Raw genomic sequence first — 22,496 nt, 5'->3', positions numbered from 1 at the left:
ACAATCTCTGAGGCTGAGATGCAATGACATTAGAATTGATTCTCCATCAGTCAACACCACAACATCCATATATGGAACCATCAGTTACAGCAAATGGAGAAATATGGAATACTATGAATAAGTTAACTTATCTTGGCAGGGTACTTTCCACGAATGTAGATATCCAACTCAATGTTTGGGAAACTCTGGAGGAAAGTTTGAAAGAGAACATGGCTGTCTGCCAAATTAAAAGTCTACAGAGTTGTGCTGGCGTGATTGTTGTATGCCTGTGAAACTTGGCCAGCATACCAGCACCATGCTAGGAAACAGAACATCTTCCTTTTGAATTGTCTTAGGAAGATTTTCAAGATTACCTGACAAGATAAAGTACCAACACTGAGGTCCTTTCTTGAGCTGAACTGCAAAGTATTAAAACTCTGCTGCAAAGAGTCTCGGGGGCGGAGTCAAGATGGCGACATGAAGGGATCGAGTCTTAGGAGCTCTCTGATAAAAACTCATAAACTAAGGACTCTAACTAAATTTTCAAGAGACAGAACCCACAAAGGGATGCAGTGAGGCAGTTCTCCTACTCAGGGTAACCTGGAAAAGAGCAGAAAGGCTCTACTCCCCTGGTTGGAGGGGCGGCCGCCAGAGGGGTGGCCCACCAGAGCCAAAGAATTTCAGCCTCCTGAAAGCAGCCCCAGGTAGCTGGGAGCCACGGCTCACAACAGCAGGGGGGTCTCCTGAGCTGCACCCCGGGGAGCACCGGCACAAAGTGGGGGAACAGCGGGGGACCTCTGCCAGAGCGAGCCCCTGGAGCCCAGCCCTCAGGGCACACAGCCTGCAGCTTGGTCTTTCAGCAGCCTAGACCCAGAAACAGAAGCAGGCGGAGCCCTAAGCAGGAGCCCTCAGGACATGAGCCCATTGATCTGAGGGAGGGGAGTGAAGAGAGAGAGACTGCAGAGCTCTGTCCTCTGCCCCTGCAACAGGACTCTGGGACTCTGACCACATTCAGATCCTGATCCCAGTCTAGGCCCCCCAATAGAACAACAGGGCCCCCCAACCTTGGCTCCGTGGCAGAGGGGGGGTGCCTATGGTCATTCACAGACCAGGAGGGAGGACAGAACCTCACACACTGAGACCCTTGTGGGAGTGTCCCAAAAGCTCAGGAAGCACCCCAAAAACAGGCTTAGGCTGGGAAAATGAACAAGCAAAGAAACAAGAGGAAGACCATTGAGAAATATTTTGCAAATGAGCCCAAGAAGGATCAAAATACTCAGTCTGAAGATGAGGAAGCACAAGCTCCTGCATCTAAAGACTCCAAGAAAAACAGAAATTGGGCTCAGGCTATGACAGAGCTCAGAAAAGACTTTGAAAATCAAATGAGGGAGTTGGAAGAAAAACTGGGAAAAGAAAGGAGAGAGATGCAGGAAAAACATGAAAATGAAGTCAGCAGCTCAGTCAAGGAAATCCAAAAAAATGCTGAAGAAAATAGCATGCTGAAAAACAGCTTAGGTCAAATGGATAAAACAGTTCAAAAAGTTATTGAGGAGAAGAATGCTTTAAAAAGCAAAATTGGCCAGATGGAAAAAGAGATAAGAAAACTCTCTGAGGAGAACAAATCCTTCAGACAAAGAATAGAATTCGGGGAGATTGATGAATTTACCAGAAATCAAAAATCAATACTTCAAAACCAAAAAAATGAAAAATTAGAAGAAAATGTGAAATATCTCATTGAAAAAACAACTGATATGGAAAACAGACTTAGGAAAGATAATTTGAAAATTATTGGAATACCTGAAAGTCATGATCAGGAAAAGAGCCTTGACATCATTTTCAAAGAATTACTACAGGAAAATTGCCCTGATATTCTAGAAGCAGAGGGCAAAATAGAAATGGAGAGAATCCACCGATCCCCCCGAGAAAGAGATCCCAAAAAACCAACCCCCAGGAATATTATAGCCAAGTTCCAGAACTCCCAAGTCAAAGAGAAAATATTACAAGTAGTCAGAAGGACACAGTTCAAATATTGTGGAGCTGCAGTCAGGATCACACAGGACTTAGCAGCAACTACATTGGAAGCTTGTAGGGCTTGGAATACAATATACTGGAAGGCAAAAGAGCTTAGAATGCAGCCAAGAATGAACTACCCAGCAAGGCTTTTTAATTTTAATTTTTTTTCTCTCCCCTTTACTTTTTTGCCCAAGCAAGTCTATCTATATTCATTGGGGGAGGAGTATTTTGTTTACTTGTAAACAAGTATATTTTATTAATGTAAAAAAAACCATTTGTACAGAATGAGAATAAAAAAACAAACAAAAAAAAAACTGCTGCAGAGAGCACAACTGATGAACTGGCCAGTTGTTCAAATGCCAAACCAAAATAATAGCAATAATTGTAGGTATGGCCAGGTGGCGCAATGGACGAAGCACCAGCCCTGGAGCCACAAGCACCTGAGTCCATATCCAGCCTTGTAAACCCAATAATCACCCAGCCATGTGACATGCAAGCCACCCGATCCCCACTGCCCTGCAAAAACCAAAAAGAAGAAAGAAAAAAAAAAGACCCAAAATAAAATAAAATAGTAATAATAGTAGGGGTGGCTGGGTGGCAGACAGAGCATTTGTCTAAAAGATTATTTTATGAACACTCAGAAGGCAAGTATTCACACAGAGGTCAAAAGTGATATAAAGACATTCTAAAGATCTCTCTGAAGAACTTTGGAATTGATTGTGAAACATGAAATATAATGGCAGAGAACCATCCAGCATGGCATTTCTGTATCAACGATGGTTTTGTGTTCTAGGGGAGAAAAACAGAATTGAAGTAGCTCAAAATAAATGGAAGATACACAGATTTCAAGACATCTCCATTCCAAATGTTCTTTTTTTATTTTTTTAATTTTTTTTATTAAAGATATTATTTGAGTTTTACAATTTTACCCCAATCTTGCTTCCCTCCCCCCACCCCCAACCCACAGATAGCACTCTGTCAGTCTTTACTTTGTTTCCATGTTGTACCTTGATCCAAATTGGGTGTGATGAGAGAGAAATCATATCCTTAAAGAGAACAGAATTCTCAGAGGTAACCAGATCAAACCATAAGACATCTGGGATTTTTTTTTCCTGAATTAAAGGGAATAGTCCTCGTACTTTGTTCAAACTCCACAGCTCCTTATCTGGATACAGATGGCACTCTCCTTTGCAGACAGCCCAAAATTGTTCCCAATTGTTGCACTGATGGAATGAGCAAGTCCTTCAAGGTTGAACATCACTCCCATGTTGCTGTTGGGGTGTACAGTGTTTTTCTGGTTCTGCTCATCTCACTCAGCATCAGTTCATGCAAATCCCTTCAGGTTTCCCTGAAATCCCGTCCCTCCTGGTTTCTAATAGAACAGTAGTGTTCCATGACATACATATACCATATTTTGCTAAGCCATTCCCCAATTGAAGGACTGGATTTCCAATTCTTTGCCACCAGAAACAGGGCTGCTATAAATGTTTTTGTACAAATAATGTTTTTACCATTTTTCTTCATCTCTTCAGGGTATAGACCGAGTAGTGGTATTGCTGGGTCAAAGGGTATGAACATTTTTGTTTCCCTTTGGGCATAGTTCCAAATAGCTCTCCAGAAGAGTTGGATGAGTTCACAGCTTCACCAACAGTGTAATAGTGTCCCAGATTTCTCACAATCCTTTCAGCAATGATCATTATCCTTCCTGGTCATACTGGCCAATCTGAGATGTGTGAGATATTACCTCAGAGAAGCTTTAATTTGCATGTCTCTAATAATTAATGATTTAGAGCATTTTTTTCATATGGCTAAGGATTGCTTTGATCTCCTCATCTATAAATTGCCTTTGCATATCCTTTGACCATTTGTCAATTGGGGAATGACTTTTTGTTTTAAAAATATGACTCAGTTCTCTGTATATTTTAGAAATGAGTCCTTTGTCAGAATCATTAGTTGTAAAGATTATTTCCCAATTTACTACTTTTCTTTTGATCTTGATTATATTGGTTTTATCTGTGCAAAAGCCTTTTAATTTAATGTAATTGAAATCATCTAATTGGTCTTTAGTGATGTTCTCCAACTCTTCCTTAGTCATAAACTGTTCCCCTTTCCATAGATCTGACAGGTAGAGTAGTCCTTGATCTTCTAATTTGCTTATAGTATTGTTTTCTATGTCTATGTCCTGTAACCATTTGGATCTTATCTTGGTAAAGGGTGTGAGGTGTTGGTCTAATCTAAGTTTCTTCCATACTGACTTTCAATTATCCCAGCAGTTTTTATCAAAGAGGGAGTTTTTATTCCAATGGCCAGACTCTTTGGGTTTATCAAACAGCAGATTACTATAATCCTCTCCTGCTTTTACACCTGGTCTATTCCACTGGTCCACCACTCTATTTCTTAGCCAATACCAAACAGTTTTGATGAGTGATGCTTTATAATATAATTTTAGATCGGGTAGTGCTAAGCTACCTTCGTTTGCATTTTTTTTCATTAAGCTCCTGGCAATTCTTGACTTTTTATTTCTCCATATGAATTTACTTACGATTTTTTTCTGACTTGTTAAAGTAATTTTTTGGAATTTTGATTGGTAGGGCACTAAACAGATAATTTAGTTTTCGTAGAATTGTCATTTTTATTATATTAGCTCTCCCTATCCATGAGCAGTTGATATTTGCCCAGTTATTTAAATCTGATTTAATTTGTGTGAGAAGTGTTTTATAATTGTTTTCAAAAAGATTCTGAGTCTGTCTTGGCAAATAGAATCCCAAATATTTTATACTGTCTGAGGTTACTTGGAATGGGATTTCTCTTTCTAGCTCTTCCTGCTGTTTCTTGCTAGACATATATAGAAAAGTTGAGGATTTATGAGGGTTTATTTTATAACCTGCAAGTTTGCTAAAATTGCTAATTGTTTCCAGTAGTTTTTTTAGATGATTTCTTGGGATTCTCTAGGTAGACCATCATGTCATCTGCAAAGAGTGAGTTTTGTCTCTTCCTTCCCAATTCTAATTCCTTCAATTTCTTTTTCTTCTCTAATTGCTGATGCTAACATTTCTAATACAATATTGAATAGTAGTGGTGATAATGGGCACCCTTGTTTGACCCCTGATCTTATTGGGAATGCCTCTAGCCTCTCCCCATTGAATGTAATGCTTGTTGATGGTTTCAGATAGATACTGCTAATTATTTTAAGGAACAGTCCATTTATTCCTACGCTCTCTAGTGTTTTTAATAGGAATGGATGCTGTATTTTGTCAAAAGCTTTTTCAGCATCTATTGATATGATCATATGATTTCTGATTGGTTTGTTGTTGATATAATTGAGTATACTAACAGTTTTCCTAATATTGAACCATCCCTGCATTCCTGGAATAAATCCTACTTGATCATAATGTATTATCCTAGTGATGACTTGTTGTAGTCCTTTTGCTAAGATTGTATTTAGGATTTTTGCATCTATATTCATCAGGGAAATAGGTCTATAATTTTCTTTCTCTGTTTTGACTTCCTGATTTAGGTAACAGTACCATATTGATTTCATAGAAAGAATTAGGCAGAGTTCCATCTTTCCCTATTTTTCCAAAGAGTTTATATAGGATTGAAACAAATTGTTCCTCAAATGTTTGGTAGAATTCACTGGTGAATCCATCAGGCCCTGGAGATTTTTTTTTAGGGAGTTCAATAATGGCTTGTTGAATTCCTTTTTCTGAGATAGGGTTGTTTAGGTATTTAATCTCTTCTTCATTTAACCTGGGCAACTCATATTTTTGTAAATATTCATTTCACTTAGATTATCAAATTTATTGGCATAGAGTTCGGCAAAATAATTCTGAATTATTGCTTTAATTTCCTCCTCATTGGTGGTGAATTCACCTTTTTCATTTATAATACTAGCAATTTGGTTTTCTTTTTTTTTTAATCAAATTGACCAGAGGTTTATCAATTTTATTAGTTTTTTCATAATACCAACTTTTGGTTTTATTTATTAATTCAATAGTTTTTTTGCTTTCGATTTTTATTAATTTCTCCTTTAATTTTGAGAATTTCTAATTTGGTATTTGATTGGGGATTTTTGATTTGTTCTTTCTCTAATTTTTTTAGTTGCATGTTTAGTTCATTGATTTCCTCTTTCTCCAATTTATTCATATAAGCATTTAGAGCTATAATATATCCCCTGAGAGTTGCTTTGAATGAATCCCATAGGTTTTGGTATGTTGTTTCATTATTATCATTATCTATGATAAAATGGTTAATTCTTTCTATAATTTGTTTTTTGGTCCACTCATTTTTTAAAATGAGGTTGTTCAGTTTCCAATTTGTTCTGGGTCTGTATTTCCTTGGCCCAGTATTGCATATGACTTTTATTGTGTTATGATCTGAGAAAGATGTATTCACTATTTCTGCCTTTCTGCAGTTGATCATTAGGTTTTTATGTCCTAGTACGTGGTCAATTTTTGTATAAGTTCCATGTACTGCAGAGAAGCCATATCTAATTTTTCCAACAATGTATTTACCTCCCTAATTTCTTTCTTGTTTGTTTTATGATTTGATTTATCTAGATCTGATAGCAGGAGGTTGAGGGCTCCTACTAGTAGAGTTTTCCTGTCAATGTCTTCCTGTAATTCTTTCAGCTTCTCCTCTAAGAATTTGGGTGCTGTCCCACTGGGTGCATATACATTCAATATTGAAATGACTTTATTGTTTATGGTACCTTTTAGGAGGATAAAGTTTCCTTCCTTATCTCTTTTAATGCTATCTATTTTTGCTGCTGCTTTGTCTGAGATAAGGATTGCTACCCCTGCTTTTTTTACTTCAGCTGAAGCAAAATATATTTTGCTCCATCCTTTTACCTTTACTCTATATGTATCTCTCTGCTTCAAATGAGTTTCTTGTAAGCAGCATATTGTAGGATTCTGGTTTTTAATCCACTCTGCTATTTGCTTACATTTTAAGTGAGAGTTCATCCCATTCACATTCAAGGTTATGATTACTAATTCTTTATTGCCCTCTGTGCTATCTTCCCTCTGTATTTTCCCCCTTTCCCCCCTTTTTATCCATATTCCCCAGTATTTTGTTTTTGAATACCACCCCCTTCAGTGTGTTTGCCCTCCTATATCACACCCTCCCCTTTCTTTCCCCTTTCCCTTTTTCCCTTTTCCCTTCCCTTCCTTTTGTTATTTCCCCTTATTTCCCCCACTCCCCTTCCTTTTCTCCATCTCCCCCTCCCCTTTTCCCCTTTTAATACTTGAAAGGTTAGATGTTTTATAAGTTAACTGAGTACGTGTAGGTTAACTTTAAGCCAAATCTGATGAGAACAAGATTCAGGTGTTTCTCCTCTGCTCCCTTCTTCCCCTCTATTACCATAGATTTTTTGTACCTCTTAGTGTAATGAGATTTGTCCCATTCAATCCCCTCCCTCCTCCCGTCTCTTTCTTGTCCCCCTTTTTAAGGAGGTCGTGTATTTTTTTAGATCATTCTATCTAGGTCATAGAAAATTCTGAGTGTCTGTCCCTTCTAGTTCAGTATATATTCTATTGAATAGAGTCAAAATTCCTGAGAGTTATTAGAGTCTTTCTCCCAAGTGGGGTTAAAGCCAGTTACATCCCATTGGATAGCAGTCTCATGGATAGGTCATGGATGTCCATCATTTCTGACTAGGTATATTCTCTCTGTTAGAGTTACATTTCTCAGGATTTATGAGAGGTCCCCCCCCCCCCATGCTGGGATATAGCCAGTTTCAACTTACTGGATTGCATTTTTTTTTTCCTTTTACCACCCCCCCTTTGTTTGTTTTTTTTTTTTACCTTTTCATGTGTCTCTTGAACCTCCTGTTTGATGTCCAAGTCCAAATTTTCTATTTAGCTCTGGTCTTTCCATCAGGAATTTTTGGAATTCTTCCATTTCATTAAATGTCCATCTTTTTCCCTGGAAGAGAAGGCTCAGCTTTGCAGGAACGTAGATTCTTGGCTGCATTCCAAGATCCTGTGCTTTTCGAAATATCTTGTTCCAGGCCCTTCAATCCCTTAAAGTTGATGCAGCCAGGTCCTGCGTGATCCTTACTGTGGCTCCTTGATATTTAAATTGTTTCTTTCTGGCTGCTTGCAGGATTTTCTCTTTTATCTGATAGTTTTGGAGTTTGGCCACAACATTCCTTGGTGTTTTCATTTTAGGATCCTTTTCTGGTGGGGATCGATGTACTCTTTCAATAACTACTTTGCCCTCTGATTCCATGATATCAGGGCAGTTTTTCCATCACTAGATCCTGTAATATTAAGTCCAGGCTTTTTTTTCTCTTCAATGTTTTGAGGAAGTCCTATAATTTTCAGGTTGCCCCTCCTTGATTTATTCTCGAGGTCAGTGGTTTTGTTGATGAGGTATTTTACATTTGCTACTATTTTTTCTATTTTTTGATTTTGTTTAACTGACTCTTGCTGTCTCGTGGAGTCATTAGTTTCTGTAGACTCCATTCTTTTTGGGGGGGAGGAGTTTTCTTCATTAACCTTTTGCAACTCCTTTTCCAATTGGTCAATTCTACTTTTGAAAGAGCTTTCCATTTGATCAATTGAGGTTTTGAGAGAATTTCTCTTTGCATTTGCTCATTTGAGGATCTGAGAGATTTATTCTCCTTTTGTGTTTGTCCAATTGTACTTTCTAAGGTTTTGTTTTTTTGTTGCAAGGTATCAATTGTCTCTCCCAAATTTTTAAGCTTCTTCCTTATTTCTTCAAGGAAGTCTTTCTGTGCTAGAGACCAGATTGTATTCTCCTCAGAGGTTCCAGGTTTCTCTGAGTTGGGGTCTTTCCCTTTCAGGAATTTTCCTGTGGATCCACCTTTCTGCTGACCTGTGTTCATTATGCTAAGACCTTGAATTGGGGGAGGGGGGCTGGTTCACCTGGGCTTGGGATTGCCAAAGGCTTTACTGAGTGCATTTTCTCTGTTGCTTTCTCTGGAGTGTCTGTGACCTTGGTTAAGAGGCCTTCTCCTTTTGCTTGAAGGGAGGAGTTGGAGCTATTGAATTCTTTTGCCTTCAATCAATGATGGGCTTTACCCTGGCCTGAGGTCATTCCTCAGCTGGGCTGGTTCTTCTGCTCACACACCTGGGCCTGAGGTAGAAGTAGTTTGCAATTGTTTGTTTTGGAGGAGGTGTCAGTGCAATGGAGGCCTGGACTCAGAGTTTCTCAGACCTGAGGAGCCCAGGGATGGCGTCTGCAGCTCTCCTGCACCAGACCTCTCCCCGCAGCCCCTTCCCCAAGCTCCACGGGGACAGCACCAACACCAGCGCCTCTGCTTCCCTGCAGACCCTAGCCCCCTTCGTCCAGCCCCACCGCTGATCCAGTAAGTCCGGCTCTCGGGCCCTCAGACTCCTGGTTCCAATTCAGCTGTTAATCTGGCTGATCGGGGGCTGATCCTCCCTCAGAGCCCAGACTCACCTGGCGGTATTCAGCCAAGGCTGGGTACTCAGCCAAGGCTGCTGCGGGAGACAAATCCTGAGGTAGATGTTCCTCTCCTGGCTTTTCTTTTTGGGTTTCCTGGTTCGGATTTCTTTTAAGAGGTTTGTTTCATGTGATAGATGGGGAAGAGATCAGGAGACTTTAGAACTGTGTCTGTCTTCTCTCCACCATCTTGGCCGGAAGTTCTCCACTCCAAATGTTCTTATGGGCTATTTGTGACTGACTTATTCCCACATAATGATGTTATTTTGGTGTCTTTGAGACCAAGCCATCAGTGATCACTTAATTGTCAAATATGATGGGCTTTTTTTAATTCTTCAGTAAGTCAATGAGCATTTAAGTGACTACTTGCGTCAGATACCTTGCTGAGTACCAAAGATCCAAAGACAAAAGGCAAATAATCATTTTCCTAAGAACATTACATTTTAGTAGAGAAGGTAACAGTTATGCGTGTAAAATGTTCTGTGTAAAATATAACATATGGAGGATTACCTCATTGTAGAGGGTACCTTGAACAAGCTGGAAGATATTGTTTGTCCTTCATTTTTTTTTTTTGCAAGGCAATGGGGGTTAAGTGACTTGCCTAAGGTCACACAGCTAGGTAATTATTGTGTCTGAGGGCATATTTGAACTCTGGTCCTCCTGACTCCAGGGTCAGTGCTCTATCCACAGAGCCACCTAGCTGCCCCTTGTCCTTCATTTTTGAAGAAGACCATGATATCAGGGAGATGATATGACAAACACACAAATTGGATTTGAGTGAGGGGTTGCTGTACTAAGTCACCAGCCTCACTTTCTCCTCCAGAGTCATCTATATCCATTGATACATATCTGTATCCAGATGTGAATTAGGACAACTGAAGATAGCCCTGAATGTGAGGCAGTCAGTGTTAAGTGACTTGCCCAAGGTCACACAGCTAGCAAGTGTCAAGAAGGGAAAAGGAATTTGAAATGTTATCTTATAAAAAAAGAGTCAGTTGAAGGAATTGAAGAAGAAAAAACTTTGGGGATCTAATGGTCCTACAAGACAGATTTTCATCTCAGCATAAAGAAAAGCATTTAAATTATTATAGCAGTCCAAAAATTAAACACATTATCTCATGGTATAGTGGGTTTCTTTTCTTACTGGAGATCTTCAAGCAGAGTAAGGGTAATAAATGATTTGTCAGAGATGTGATATTGGGAAGTCTTATTTTGGTCAGAGATATCATAAAGGCCATCTGTGCTTCACGTCTTTCCAACTCTGAGTCTATGAAAATTAAAGTTTTAAATTCTCACCAAGATAGCTTTTTAAAATTAATTAATTTTCACACTACTATTATAATCTTGATGTAAAAGTAAACACTCCCCCTCCCTTCCCACAAAGATAGAGAAACCTCAAGAAAAATAGTGAGAGAAAAAAAAAGTGTACTTCTGTCTGTGTTTAGATACCACTGACTCTGTCTCTGGCATGGATTGCATTCTTTATCATAAGTGCTTCAATACTTTTTTCCCTACAGTTGCTATTGTAAGCTGTATTTCCCTCCATTCTATTTCTTCCCACTCCCATTTATTCTTTTCTCTCTCCTTTCACCCTGTCCCTTCTCAAATGTTTGTTGTATCTGACTATGCTCTCCCACAATCTACCCTCTCCTCCCCCTGTCCTTTTTCTCCCATCCCTTCCTTCTTCTTTTTTTCCTCTAGGGTAAGATAGATTTCTGTTCCCTATTTACTGTATGTTATTTCTTTTCTGAATTTCTTCTCTGAATCACTTCCTCCCTCAATTTCTGTCCCCCCCCCCCCCCCCCCGCATGCTCACTTCTAGGATATAGGACAATTTTGCTGGATTATTTCTTGAAAAATGAAGTCAAGACTCTTTTTCCTAGTCATGACTTTCAGGCAGCCCATTGATTTTTTTTTTTTAAGGTTTTTTTTTTTTTTTTGCAAGGCAAACAGGGTTAAGTGGCTTGCCCAAGGCCACATAGTTAGGTAATTATTAAGTGTCTGAGACCAGATTTGAACCCAGGTACTCCTGACTCCAGGGCCAGTGCTTTATCCACTGTATCACCTAGCCACCCCCAAGCCCATTGATTTTTAAATTATCTCTCCTGGATCTGTTTTTCAGGTCAGTTTTTCCAGTGAGATATTTTACATTTTCTTCTAGTTTTTCATTGTTTTGGTATTGTTTTAATTGTTTCTTGATTTCTTGCAAAGTCATCCTCTTCCTTTAGCTCCATCCTGCATTTGAAGGAGTTGTTTTCTGCAGAGAGCTTTCTTAGCTTCTTTTCCATCTGGCCAGTTCTGCTTTTTAAGGCATTCTTCTCTTCATTAACTTTTTGGACTGCATTTCCCATTTGACCTAAACTGGTTTTTAACATGTTATTTTCTTTGGTTATTTTTGTATCTCACCAAACTGCTAACTTGTTTTTCATGATTTTCCTATATTGCTCTCATTTCTCTTCTCAATTTTTCCTCTTCCTCCCTTGATTTTCAAAATCTTTTTTGAGCTCTTTCATAACTTGAGAACAAATCCTAATCTTCTTGGAGGCTTTGGATACAGAAGCTTGGACTTTGTCGTCTTCTGAATATGTTTTGATCCTCCATGGGACCAAAGTAATTTGCTGTGATCAGGTTCTTCTTCTGTTTTTTTTTTCTCATTTCCCCAGCCTGTGACATGATTTTAATGCACTTCTAAAGCTTTTTTTTTGGGGGGGGGGGGGGGTTGGGACAGTTCCCCAGGTACTTCAATTCTTCTAAGGGCTTATGAGAAGCTCTGACTGCTCTCCTGGCCTGTGCTATGGCCTGTGGATGACCAAAAGCACTCCCCTCTGCCCTGGAACTGTAAGGGTGTGTCCCTGCTCCTCTGTGGCAGACTTGACCTAGATCTGAGTATGGACAAAGAAACAGAGTCCTCCTCCAGGGATAGCAGAGAGAGCCCTGCAATCTCCCTGACCCCCTTACCATCTGGACTGAACATTCTGGCAGCAGCTGCTGGGTGTCACTGCAGGTTCAAGGGGTGGGGCTGCTCTGAGGCCAGCACTAGCCCAGGCTCTATACTCACTCTGGTGCGGCAGTTTCCCCACTGACCTTCCAAGTTGTCCTTGGCAGTTCCTGGACTGAGAGGTCTGGAAATCGCCCCTGCTACCTTGGACCCAGGTGCTCCCAGACCAGTGGGCTGTTCCTGGAAGACTGGAGCTAGTTTGCTCTGCATGGTGCAATTTTGGCCCAGGCTCTGCTATAGCTCTTTCCAAACCTGGTGGAACAGACCCTTCCCGAAGATCCTCCAAGTTGTCTTGGGCCGGAAAATTGTTTCTCTTAGTCTTTCTGTGTGTTCTACCCCTCTAGAATTTGGTTAGGGTCATTGTTTTAAGGCATTTGGAGTGGTCTGGGGAGAGCTTCTGGGAATTCCTACCTCCATAGTTCCAGCTTGGCTCTGCCCCCTCTCAGAGAGATTTCTGCAGGGCTTTGGAGGAGCTCTGCTCAGTCAGCACACATTACCTGCTATGTACAAGGCTCAAGCAAAAGAAAGATAGACCTTGATTCTACTTGGGAGCGGTAGGAGAGCACAGGCAAGTTTCCTGGGGGAGATGGGTAGTGCCTTGAGGAATAATGCTACTATTAACTAACATTTATATAGCATTTACAGTCCAGGCACTGAGTTAAACACTATTAACTCATTTAATCCTCACAGCAGCCCTGGGAGAGAAGGGTCATTATTATATCATTTTACAACTGAGAGAACTGAAACAAACAGAGAGTAAATGACTTGCTCAGGCTCGCCCAGCTTGGAAGTCTGAGGTCACATTTGTATGCAGGTCTTTCTGACTCCAGGCCCAGTGCCCTATCTTTTTTGCCATCTAGTCTCAAAGGAAGTCAAGGATTATGAGGAGGAAGTGATGTGGAGATGGGAGATGAAATGTCTAGACTAGTTTGATTGAAACATAATGTTCCTGGAGTCACATAACATGAAATAAATCTGCTAAAGGAGATAAGAAGTAGTCAGTGGTGAAGGAACTTAAAAGCCTGACTAAAGTGTTGGTATTTTGTCCTTTAAGCATCTAGGAGTTTCTGTTTTGTTTTCTCTTTTAGGAATAGTGACTAATATTTATTTTTTCTTGTGTCTCTGCTTTCCTATTAAGTCAGTCACAGTGATCTATTAATAACATTTAAGTATATTATTGGACCACTGTTTAATAAAAAAAAAGACTTCATTATATGAAGTCTTCTTCTATAAATCTTTTTTAAAAAGAGAACCAAGTAGGACTCAAATTTAGCCAGTATCATTAACAAAATCTTAAAATAATTATTTTCCAAACTTTAAAAAACTTCATTTGTTATTCTTTAGCCTGGGAATATAGACCACACAGCCACTGAAAAAGAACATCAAGTTTTGTGACTAAATTTTCTTTAACATCTTAGAGTTTTCCAAATGCATTAATTCTGTATGAAAATATACTATATACTGGGGGAGTAGGGAATGCAAAGATGATCTCTCAAGGATACCGGTGAAGATTTCATTATCATTGCTAAGAGTTTTTAGTTTCTTAGAATTCTGTCACATATACACATACACAAAAACACACTATATATCTTGTACTATAATAGGACTTCTAAAGTAGGATAGGATTCTACTTTTTAATGATAATATCTATATTATTATTCATGGCAGTTGATATTGACTTTATAAAATGTAAATTAATAATAAAAAAGTTTCTAATGTTAGCATTAAAAATTGTAGATTTGGAGGAATGTGGTTTTGAAGTCTCTGAGTCTCCTACTTGTGCTAACATCTGTCACTAGATGGAGATGCAGCATAGCTTTTCTGCTTTTTTTTGCTAACACAAAAAGCAAGTGAATTTTGAATCTGTGTTTGTCCTTTGAGATTTCACATTGCAGAATTTTATACTTCTATATTCCTAGTACCCAGACACAGGTTACACTTCAGTGATGTTGAAGCCTGTGCCAAGTACAAGATAAAATTGTTAACCCTGCTCCTTATAGCTTATAAACATTGGATAAGTCTTGGGGGAATCATTTATGAAAATACTTGTAAGTAATTCCCTATATCATTACCCCAGTCACCCTGTAGATAGTGATCTAACTGCAGGACCATTTAAATCTTTGTTCTTTCCAATATTCCACCTGTAGTGAAAGTGCTAGGGATGTGTGATGGGCAGCAGATTCCTTCTAAGTTCTCTGTTCTCTTTCCTAAAGAGTTTGTAATTTGGACTGTAACTGGGCTTCACTTGCCAATTTGGACTAAACCTGTGATTTTACTGATTTGAGGAATTACCTATGTGGAAATTACTTCCACTGATACATACAGGCTAGCAGGTCACCTATAAGTGATAGGCAGAGCACTAAAAGGTTAAGTCAACTGTCAGTATGGCAGAGGCTTAGCTTGATCCTGAGTCAAATCTTCATGAATCCAGTTTTAGTTCTTTATCTACTGCATTACAATAGTTGCCCACAATTCAAAGCAAAGCAAATCTTGAATAAATATTCAACATAAGTTCCAAATAGTCTCTCTTATGCCACAATAAATACCATCTTGTTCTTTTAACCTTGTGCCTTCCATATTTTCTTTATGCATATATACCATATTAATTACTATTAAGCATGAGAAAAGAAATAAAAGAAAGATCCTTGAAGACATCTCAATCTGGCTTAGTTAATTATAAGGCATATACACTTACATTTCCCTTGGGTACTTTGAATATTCCATACTTTTCCTTCATTTAATCAGATTGAAAGTAGTCTACTCTTATGTGATTCATGTTTAATCATAAATCCTCCACAGAAAATCTCTCCAGCATTTTGGTAACTTTCCAGGTTTTGTTTTTCAAATTATTGATGTCTTTTGTTTTTAATGTCACTTACTTTTTTTTTTTGGCAAGGAGTTAAGTGACTTGCCCAAGATCACAGAGCTAGGTAATATGTGTCTAAGGCTGGATTTGAATTCAGGTCCTCCTGATTCCAGGGTCGGTGCTCTATCCACTGCACCACCTAGCCACCCTCACTTACATTTCTCATTGTATTCCTTCCCAACAGCTCCAGAAAACTATCTCTTATAATAAAGAATAAAAGGAGGGGAAATGCAGCAAAATTAACCCATATATCAATAAAGGTCAACAGTATATATAACATTCCACATCCAAAGGCCTACTTCTTTGGCAAAGAAATGAGACAAGAGGCCTTTTCTTGTTCTTTTTTGTCTCAACTGTCTTGAATGTATCAACCAGGATGTCTACTTATTATCTTAATCTTGTCTAGGCCATCTTGTTATATCACGTACCAGTGATACCTGTTTTTGACTCTTATTGGAAGTCACCAGCGATAGTGTACAATAGCATACTTCCATCTGCAGTGTAGCTTTCTAGTTATTTGTGATTTGAATTGTTCTGATTGTTATATTTTATTAGTACCCAATACCATCACTTAAAGAATATTTATATTGAAGAGAGAAACTTTTGCAGCAGTACTCCATTGAAAGCACTATAATTTTTATATGCATTCCAGGCTACTTTTTGTTTTGGAACTAACCCATTTTCTGACTGTAGCCCAAGATGTGTATATTGGTGATAATAATAATAATAATATTTGTCCTTCATTCTTTTTTTTTTTTTAGGTTTTTTCAAGGCAAGTGGGGTTAAGTGGCTTGCCCAAGGCCACACAACTAGGTAATCATTAAGTGTCTGAGACCGGATTGGAACTCAGGTACTCCTGACTCTAGGGCTGGTGCTTTATCCACTGTGCCATCTAGCCACCCTTGTCCTTCATTCTTTTTTTTTGTTTGTTTGTTTTTTTAGGTTTTTGCAAGGCAAACAGGGTTAAGTGGCTTGCCCAAGGCCACACAGCTAGGTCATTATTAAGTGTCTATGAGACCGGATTTGAACCCAGGTACTCCTGACTCCAAGGTCGGTACTTTATCCACTACGCCACCTAGCCGCCCTTGTCTTTCATTCTTGAAGAAGAACATTACATCAAGGAGTGATGCCATGACAAGCACATGAATTGGATTTGAGTAAACTGGTGCTGTGCTAAGTCACCACCTCACTTTCTCCTCCATTCATCTGGGTCCAGTGGCCAGAAACAAGTCAGTATGACTGGATATAGCTCTGGAATCGAGGCAGTCAGGGTTAAATGACTTATCCAGGATCACACAACTAGTTAGTGTCTGTTTTCTGAGGTCAGATTTGAACTCTGGTCCTTCTGACTTCAATGCCAGTGCTGTATCCTCTGCAACACCTAGCTGCCTGTGATCTTATTTAATGAACCATCTCTCTAATTCCATGTCATAAATTTTTCATATACTTTTTTTCACCCAGTGTGACTGGTTAGACTAGCTATTGGATTGTTGTAAATTTCATTGAGGAGGCTTTGTAGCACTTTAGAAATTTATCATCATTTATAGGAAATTCATCTTTTGGATGAATTTTGACCTTGTGATGACTTTCTTCCATGTCACTTGGAAACAGACATCTCCCTGTTTTACACTTCCTTTGTTACCCTGCGACAGATTAACAAAATAGTTTCAGTAGTCAGGTTTGCCATTGAACCTTATATAATTTTGACATATAAGGCAAATTATTTGAAAATGGCTTTTTTTTAGTTTGTTTTTGTGTTCAATATAAAGAACAACTAAATGGCACAGTGGATAAAGGACTGACTGGAGTCAGGAAAACCTGAGTTCAAATCCTACCTCCTGTCTTTACTAGCTATATGACCCTGGGCAAGTCACTTGATCACTGCTTGCTTTAGTTACCTCAGCTGTAAAATGAAGATAATAATACTATCTGTCTCCTAAGGTTATTATGAGGATCAAATAAGATGTTACTGATAAAGTGTTTAGTTACAGTGCCTGGTATAGTAAGCATTGTATTTATCTCTCTTTTCCCTTTCTCTGTCTCTGAGTTAATTATAGCTTCTGAATATCACATGTTCTTCAAAAAATTGACAAGATAAAGTTTTGACTAGGGCTTGTAAGGAGAAATATTTTAAGAATTTTTTTAAGCAACACTGAGGTACCACCTCAAACCTGTCAGATTGACTAAGATGACTCAAAGGGAAAATGATCAATGTTGGAGAGATTGTGAGAAGATTGGGACATTGATGCATTGCTGATGGAATTGTGAACTATGGCCAACTATGGAGTTAGAACTATGCCCAAGAGCAATAAAACTGTTCACGCCCTTTGACCCAGCAATTCCAATTCTAGGACTTATATCCAGAAGAAATTGTAAAACAATGGTAAAAGTCCACATATTCAAAAATACTGATAGCAGCTCTTTTTGTAGTGGCAAAGAATTGGAAATTGAAGGGATGCCCATCAATTGGGGAATGACTGAACAAGAAGTCATGAATAGCCAAACTTTAGAGAAGCATGGAAAGAATTACCATAAACTAATGTTGAAGGAAGGAATAGAACCAAGAGAATATTGTACACATTAACAACAACATTGTGAGGTGACCAGTTATGATGGCTGCAACTCCTCTCAGCAGTTCAGAGGTCTTGGATAGCCCTGGGAAACATGTCATGGACAATGCCATCCTCATCCAGAGAAAAACAAAAATCAAACAAACAAACCAAAAAACCCCCACAGAATCTGAATGGATACTATGTTCACTTAAAAAAAAACTTTTCTTGTGTTTTTCTTTTCTATCTCATGGTTTTCTTTTTTTCCCCCCTTAGTCCTAATTCCTCATACACAAAATGACATAAGTAACATTTTAAACATAAATGTATAGGAGCAACTTTTACTAGACTCTTCACTGCTGAGGGGAAGGGGATGGAAAGGGACAGTGGTAGAAAAATGTGTAACATAAATATATAAATGGATGAATGTGGAAAAATTTTCATAATATGTAATTGGAAAATAAAAAAGAGAAAAAATCTTTTTTTAAACTATTTTTCCCACCACATGCAAAAATGCAAAGATAATTTTCAGCGTTCATTTTTTGGTAAGTCCAATTAAAAAAAATTAGAATTCTTGAATTTTAACCTGAGCTTGTAGAAATTAGTTGACTTTCTGAAGACTTCACAGATTGTGTCATTCTTAGAGTTAAACCCAATCTCCAGATACAGGCTTTTGCCAGTGGTTCTTAACATGTCATATTTGAACTTTAAAAAAAATATTTTGAGAACTATTTCAGTATAATTGTTTTCCTCTATAATTCTGTTTACTTTATCTTTTTGCATTTTAAAGCATGATTCTGAGAAGGGATTCATAGATTTTCACCAAACTTAAAAATTTCATTTCAATAAGAGTTCACCTTTTCCATGAAAATTTTGATCCCTGTTTTACAAGTTAACTTTTACTTATGAAATCTTATGATTTCTAAACTATTCATGTATGTGGTATGTGATTTAATTTATTCATGTGAATGTTTTGATTTTCTGATTAAACTTTAAATTCTTTGAGAGAAAAGGTAATTTCTTATACTTTTTAATTATCTTTACCTAGCAGAGTCCTCCAGTCACTGTAGGTATTCACATATTTGTTGAATGAATGGTGTAGGGTAATTCTTAAATATATCTATGTAAAAAATCTTTTTTGCTCTTTTTGTCTTATCTTTTTTTGCTCTTTGTTTCAAAGTATAAGGAAGACTTCATAAAAGTTAAATCTTTAAATATTTATACATTTTTGTTTATTCTTCCAGAAAAATAATAGATCTTTTGAAAACATTTTTTCTTGCAGATGCATATGAAACAGCCAAGATGCTTTGTGAACAGTATTATATGGCAGCCCCAGAATTGGAAATTGAAGAATTCAATGGTAAATATAAAAATTCATTTTGTTCCTTCATATAGAAGATAATTTAGTTGCTGCTAATACGAGCTAACATTTATTGCACAAATGACTACTTATGTGATCTTGAGTAAATTTCTTGAACCTTTCTGAGCCTCTGTTTCCTTATCTTTATAATGGCATTGATACCTGTATATTAGTTGGTATATACCAACAATGTTGTGAGGATCAAGTGAGACTATAGATGTAAAATCAGTGATAAAATCAGTTTAGACCATTATTATTTATAGAAAGTAAGCATTTATTAGGCCCCTACTCTGTGCCAGGCAGTGTGCTAAGTTCTAGGGATACCAAAAAAAGGCAAAAGTCAGTCCCTGCTCTCAGGGAACTCAAAGTCAAATGTAGAGATAGCATTCAAACAGCTATGTATGAACAAACTATAGGGAGGACAAACGGAAAATAATTCACAGAGAGAAGGCACTGGAACTCAAGTCAATCAGGAAGGGCTTCCTAAAGAAGGTGAGATTCAAGTAGGGACTTGAAAAAAGTCAGAGAAGCCAGAAGACATGGTGGCAGCCAGCAAAGATGTCAGAGTCAAGTGATGGCATGTCTTGTTTGAGGAAAAGCAATGAGGTATTCTTCTTGTTGTTATCACCATCATCATCACTCTAGGCTTGCATTACTTTAAAAAGCCTTTTCTCTGCTTTTCTTCCTTCTGTACAGGATCTCCCTTCTAACCTATTCTGCATCCTGTTGCCAGACCAGGTTTTTGTTTTTTTTTTAATAACTTATTTTTAAAATCCTGAAGCTAAATATCTAATAAAATTAACATTTCCATTTAAAAGTAGAAACCCAAAATAAGAATGTTTGTGCATGAAAATTCCAATATATATATCACTTGATTTTCCTTTTAAATTTATAATAAATTCAACATGTAACTTTACAAGCTGCCCTGATTTATGTGTTCCTTTTGACTTTTTTCTTTTTCTTTAAAAAAAGACTTCAATAACATAACATTTTTTCTTACTTTTGATTTTATAGTAACCCTTAACTAATTCTTTACTCCCACCCATCTGCCCCCAAACAGAAAAAAAAGCAATAACAAAGAAAAACAAAATCTATGTAACAAATGTGAATAGTGAGGCTTAACAAATTCTCATGTTTGACATATCTGAAAGAAAAAAAGCAAAACTAGTCTTTTTTTCAGTAGATTGAATTATTTTATTTGTTTTCCAATTATATATAACATTAGTTTCTTCCTATCAATTTTTATAATGTTTTGAATTTTACAATTTTTTCCTCCAACCTCACTTCCCCACCCCCCCACCCCTCCATAGAAGGCAGTCTGATAGTCTTTACATTGTTTCCATGCTATACATTGATCAAAATTGAATTTGTTGAGAGAAAAATCATTCCTTAAGGAAAAAATAAAATATAAGAGAAAGAAAAATTATGTAATGCATAAGACAACTTTTTTTTAAATTGAAGGTAATAGTCTTTGGTCCACAAAAAAACCTCCACAGTTCTTTCTTTGGATACAAATGGTATTCTCTATTGCAGGTACCCTAAAATTGTTCCTGATTATGGCACTGATGAAATGAACAAGTCCATTAAGGTTGATCATCACCCCAATGTTGCTGTTAGGGTGTATGATGGTCTTCTGGTTCTGCTCATCTCTCTCAGCATCAGTTCATGCAAGTCTTTCTAGGCTTCTCTGAATTCCCATTCCTCCTGGTTTCTAATAAAATAATAGCTTTCCATAATGTACATATACCCTAATTTGTTCAGCCATTCTCCAGTTGATGGATATTCATTTGATTTCCAATTCTTTACCACCACAAACAGAGCTGCTATGAATATTTTTGTACAAGTGAAAAACTAGTTTTTCTTAGCAAATCTTTTATCATGGCACTCACTAGTTCAAAAATATTAAATAATTTAAATTTCCTTACCATGTCAAGTATGAATTCATTTGCCTGACTTTCAGGGCTCTCAAAAATCTGGCCTGTTTCATTCATTCATTCCAGAAAACTTTGTTAAGTCCCTGCAATATAACATTTATTCTGTCAGACACTAAGAAAACAAGCAGTATTTCCCACTAATCTGCAACATTTGCTTCTAAATTGACTGCCTAGTCTGGTTTCTTCTATGAATCTAATGTACTTATTTATGCCTCCTTTTTAACTCATATTATTCCCCCCACCATAGAAGTGATTTCCCTTTTGCTTCCTTCTGTTCACATCCTTCCAAGTCTAACTTGAAGTCTCTTCCCTCATGAAATCATCCTGACCTGATTAATGGGCCCATATTTATATTCGCCTTTTCTGAGTTCTTGTTATTGTTTTATGTCAGTTCCATCTCTGCAACATAGTTATATGCTATCTCATGGATTTGGAGGTATGCATTCCTCATGGCATCAAGACTTTCTAACTGAAAGGGACCTTTGAGGACATCTAGTCCAACCTCCTTATGTATGAGACTGTTGAGACCCCCAGAAATGAAGCAGCTTGCGCATTATTTGTGCTAAACTTTTGTGGGAGCTTTTTGAGCTTGGGGGGGGTGCGTATCATCTAATTTTTTTTAAATCCTCAAGTCTGATTCAGTGATCTGCAAATAATAGTCACTTGATATGTGTGTGGTTTTTTTTTGGTTGAATAAATGAATGAATAGACACATATTAAAAATTTGTTTAATTGAAGTACCTTCAGCATTAGCAATAATAAATCTTAACTGAATTTGAACATGTTTTAAGTTCCTCCTGATTATAGTACCTTTAAATTTATAATTCATAATACTTTTTCATGCTTTTAACTAAAATGTTGACAAGCTAGGTAGGGAGGTAGCTATAGACTTTTAGGGGGTCTCGCCTACTCTATAAGAACTGTTTTTTTGTTTACAGTTTCAAGAAACAGCATCTTCTCTAGGACAAGCTAGGTTTTGTTTTGTTTTCATTTGGAGTACGACTTACTTTGTGTAGAGAACTCCTGGTAAAGGAAATCTCCACAAATATAGATGCATAACTTCTTTGCCACTTTTCATCTTTAAGGAATTACTTGGGAACACTGAAAGGGTAAGTTATTTGCTCAAGGGTAACATAGTTAGTGTGTCAGAAATGTGAATGGAAGCCAAGGCTTCCTGATTCTGGGCCTGACTTTTACCTAATATGCCACACTGCCTCTCTGGAATGTAAAAGATTTCCTTTCCTAGGGTTCTCTTCAGAGCTCTCTGCATTATTGTAAAAGGATGAGCTGATTCCCTTTTGAAGAGGAGTAGAGCAGCCTAATATAAAACAATGATGTGAATATATTTCCTTGTTTTCAGAGTGAG

General features: G+C 37.7%; 1 protein-coding gene across 2 annotated transcripts in view; it reads left to right on the top strand.

Moving 5' to 3' along the window:
- The window catches only part of PDK3 (pyruvate dehydrogenase kinase 3), a 137,510-nt gene that overhangs the window by 97,979 nt on the left and 17,035 nt on the right, over positions 1-22,496 (top strand). For both annotated transcript variants that reach the window (XM_074214227.1, XM_074214228.1), the window contains exon 6: positions 19,119-19,196. In XM_074214227.1, the coding sequence (XP_074070328.1) occupies positions 19,119-19,196 (78 nt within the window). The remainder of the gene's footprint in view (positions 1-19,118; positions 19,197-22,496) is intronic.

Source organism: Macrotis lagotis, chromosome 1 (assembly GCF_037893015.1).
Source record: "Macrotis lagotis isolate mMagLag1 chromosome 1, bilby.v1.9.chrom.fasta, whole genome shotgun sequence".
NCBI classification, from domain to species: domain Eukaryota; kingdom Metazoa; phylum Chordata; class Mammalia; order Peramelemorphia; family Peramelidae; genus Macrotis; species Macrotis lagotis.
Note: the sequence above shows the minus strand (reverse complement) of the source record. Positions and strands in the feature narration are given on the sequence as shown.